General features: G+C 55.9%; 1 protein-coding gene across 1 annotated transcript in view; it reads right to left on the bottom strand.

The window, feature by feature from the left end:
- TMEM44 (transmembrane protein 44) overlaps positions 1–4,024 on the bottom strand; it is a 38,945-nt gene that overhangs the window by 22,157 nt on the left and 12,764 nt on the right. Inside the window, 2 exon segments of the mRNA XM_045287581.1 lie at positions 1,570–1,674; positions 3,743–3,874. Of these exon segments, the coding sequence (XP_045143516.1) occupies positions 1,570–1,674; positions 3,743–3,874 (237 nt within the window).

The raw sequence follows: 4,024 nt of genomic DNA, 5'->3' as shown, positions 1-4,024 counted from the left end.
AGGTGGCCCACAGACTACCAATTTGACACCCCTGTTCTAGACAACCCGGCCGGACACAGATGGGGTAGGCAGGTGTCGCCGTGGAGAGCAAGATGCATTAGGAAGCTGGTGGGGTGGAGACAAGTGTATTACACAGGTAGTACTTCCCACACATGCACAGGGAGGGGCATTGGTGAGGGGAGTCCCTGGGAGGCACACACAGAGCAGTGCTTGGCTACAACCCAGAAGGCTGGAGATCAAGGCCACCCACAGGAAGAAAGGCTGGGTGATCTGCTTCAGCCACCGCGAAGGCAGGGAGGGCTCTAAGTAAGCAATGAGATCAGGCAGCTAGCACGCCTGGGATGCCTAGCCCTGTGACATCAGGAGGGTAGCATTGGCCCAGGGACAAGGTCAGGAAGCAGGGGATCAGTAAAGAAGGAGGCATGGAAATGGGAGACACAGGCAGGAAGTGGGGTTGGTGGTTACCTTGTGGGGATTATAATCGTCACATGAAACCAAACGCGGGTGGATATGGGGTGTTGCGTGGAAAATGGACTTGCCCAGTAAACCTCCACCTGCTTGACCGTGCAAGGTCAAACCAAATCAAACCAAACCTGGTGCACCGCTCCACTCGGACCCAAAGGGTCACCAGGGGTCAGAGTCGACCAGCGGAGCTTTGGTCTGCACCACTGCGTGGCAGCAGTGTGTCTCTCGCTGCCCTGAGGCGCACAGCGGGGAGTCGGTGTGGCCATGGAAGTGAGAGAGGGAGAGGAGACAAGAGGCGAGAGGGAGTCGCAGCCCTGGGAAATCAGTCCAGAGTTGGTATTTAAAGCTCTGGGTTGGGCTGCGGTCCCCTGGCGAGACCTCCTGGGGCCAGGCTGGAGGCACTCCAGCGTTAAAGTCAAGCTGAAGAAGCAAAGGCAGCAGAATTGTGAGGGTGGCAGAGACCAGGAGAGTGGGGGGCCGTCACAGACACCCCAAGACACGAGTGACCGGCTGACCTAAATCCCAGTCAGAACCAAAGGTCATGGGTGATTTTGATCCGCTTGGTGACGGGTGAGGATGACACCTCCTCTCCTGTTCTCTCCAACGCCTTCTCCTGCTGACCCAGGGGCACAGGCCAGACGCCCGGGGCTCTCCCCGAAGCACTGCCCAGCCTCACTCCCTCCGAGGCCTCTCCCTCCCAACTTCCTCTCAGCCTTCTCTGCGTGCCCACCGGCTGCAGCTGGGTTCAGGCCTCCCACCAGGGCAGACCCTGGTCGACCCGCCTGCTTCTTGCCTGTCTCGACCTCTCCGTCCCACTTCCTTGTCTCCTCAGGAGCCCAATCCAATGCGCACCTTGCACGGCTGATCAAGTCTCTGGTACTTTCCGGGCACCCGTCACCTCCCGGATCATAGGAGTCAGGCTGCGTGCTGTCCTGTCCCTCCTTGCTGGCCCCATCTTCCCTGTCTGTCCCTCTGATCACCGTGGACAGCTGCTTCCGGCCTCACCCTGCCCCACCCCTCAGCTGACGTGCCCCTCCTCCAGGGAGTTTGTCAGGATTACTTCCCAGCCTTCCGGCCACCAGGCCATGGCTCAGGGCTGCTCACCTGCTGCACAGGCTCAATGGTCAGCTCCATGTAGCGGCTGATGGCTCCCATTGTCCGGAGGGGCTTGCAGTTTGGGAGCGTGGTGAGAGGCATCCAGTCTGAATTCTTTTACATGGGGGACACAAGGGGGCATTTGTAAAGCCAGCAAGCAGTTTCAAACGACCAGGTAGCACCGTCTGCAACAGAACCCCAAGGCCTTCTGTCCGCTCTCATTGGGGGGCGCTGCACTTTCTGCTTTGCATACAGCCCGTCTTCTCTCTCTCTTTGGCTGTGGCGAGGAGACCTCAGGGAGGTCGTGAAAGGCCAGTAGTGCCCAAACTTTGCTGCACAGGGGGACCACCTGGGAAGCTTAAGAAAACACTGGTGGTCTTCGGCAGCTGACCTCGGAGTAGGAGGCAGCTTCAATAAACTTCGCTTACAACGCAAAAAAAAAAAAAAGAAAACACTGGTGTCTCGCTCCTGCCCTCTGACATTGTGGCCCAATCGGGAAGGGATGTGACCTGGGCGCTGAAGGTTTTAAGAGTGCCAGGCGATTCCAGGTGCCAAGTGAAGGCTGCCCTGAAGCAGTAGTTCTGACTGCAGTGGGTGCCCACTCACGCCCCAGTAGGCCTGTGAACACAGAGCGCTGGCGTCCACGGTCAGTCTCTGGTGGGGCCCTGTCATCTGCATTCCTAAGAAGCCCCCTGTTGATGTGGCTTAGGGACCACATGGTGGGAACCACTTCCAGACAGCCTAACTGAAGGAATCCGAAGGCTGCTACTGGCTCTCTTGAGATCTTTCAGCTCCTTTGGGAGGGGTGGTGGTAGTGGATACAATTTCATGAAACGTGGCACCTCACCTCAGTCTTCATGGGAACTGCTACGCAAATCGCCTTTGCCTTTGTTCTAGGAAGGCGCTTACCACAACTACCCTCCACTTCGCTACCGGACTCCACAGTCGGATTACTCTGGTAAGCCTAGAACATTCGGATGAGTCATTTCCTTGTGATGTCCCAAAGTCTCCTCCTCAGTAGCGGGCCTGCCTCTTGGGCCGGGGGCCTCCTCTCCCCTCTGCACTGGGGACGCTCTATGGGCCACAGGAGCCTGGGGAACAGGTGCACATCACACCAACAAACATCTTAGAGAAAGAGAGGCCCCTCTGCTGGCGTCCTTGCAAGTACCGGCTGATCAAGTCTCTGGTACTTTCCAGGCACCCGCCACCTCCCGGGTCACAGGAGTCAGGCTGCATGCTGTGAGGGACTTTCTCGGTTATGTCCCAGCGATGTGTCGCAGCCATGGGTTGAGTCAATAAAAGGAGATGGGCCTGATACCTGGGGCCTGACCTTACTGGTGGCCCCACATTGTTGGGGTTGGCGCTTTTAGTCACAGAGGTGTAGAGCAATGCCGAAACTAAAGCCGGAGGAAACAACTAACGGAGCCACAGCGAAGCCATGACACTCGGGGAGGTGAGGGGGCTTTCCCTAGAGCAGCACACAGGGCGTCATAGGGCGCTACCCCAAAGAGCTCACCACAGTAGGCTACCTGGAGGACAGTGCTAGGGGGTGGCAAGGGTTCTCACAGGAGTCCTTTTTTGTGTGAAGCACAAGGTTGAAGGAAAAAAACCCCCACGTGATTCCTAAATGAGTCTAATACTTTGTCATTTGTATTCATAATTTGCGTAGTCTACAATTATATACTATATAATTATAGGCAAGCCTAATTATATAGTATATCATTATAATTGTGGTTTTTAATGAATCACAAGGTTAGAAAGGGTGCATGATCCCTGAATTAGATGATTAATTTATGTCTTATACAAGTGAATTATGGACTAGCAGTAAGCGGCTGTGGACGAGGTAATTGAAATCGCTACACAACACCCGTGTCCTGACAACCCCGTGGGTCTCGGACGAGAACTGTGCCTCAGAGAGTGTCCAAGGGTGGCTTTTCCAGAAACACCTTTCTGGCTTTCTCCAGAGGCACCTTATGAAGTGATGAGAAAGGGTGTTTTTTTTTAATCTGGTTATTGGGAAAATGGAGGATCTCATTGTATATTGGTATATTTAGCACCATCTGGGCTTTGGGCATAAGCAGTTGTGTTTTTCAAGTGGGGAGGGCTTCTCTGGATTCCCGGAACCCACCCCCCCCACTCCCCGCCCCCTTGCTCCGCCCCGCGAGCCCTCCTCCCTCGGCACCTCCTGGGTCCTTTCGTCATCCCTCTCTGCACAGGGCAAAAGGGCTTGCATGTCGCCGCTCTCGCTGGCTTCCGTGGCAAGTCCCAGGACCCGCCTCATCCGGCTCTTCATCACACAGGAGAGAAAAATGATCTGCGAGGGTGGGCGTTAAGGTCCAAGGGAACAGAGCAGAGTTAGCCACCCAGCCCCACCCTTACTCTCCACGCCCAGCCCACCCCTTCAAGGAAGCCTGCAGTCCAGCCAGCAGCCGGCCAGCATCTGGCCCTGTCAGCCCACCTTATA

The sequence above is a fragment of the Echinops telfairi genome, unplaced genomic scaffold (assembly GCF_000313985.2).
Source record: "Echinops telfairi isolate 266 unplaced genomic scaffold, ASM31398v2 ScPeMD7_17;HRSCAF=63, whole genome shotgun sequence".
Lineage (NCBI taxonomy): Eukaryota > Metazoa > Chordata > Mammalia > Afrosoricida > Tenrecidae > Echinops > Echinops telfairi.
The sequence above is the reverse complement of the archived record's forward strand: the minus strand, read 5'-3'. Positions and strand labels throughout refer to the sequence as shown.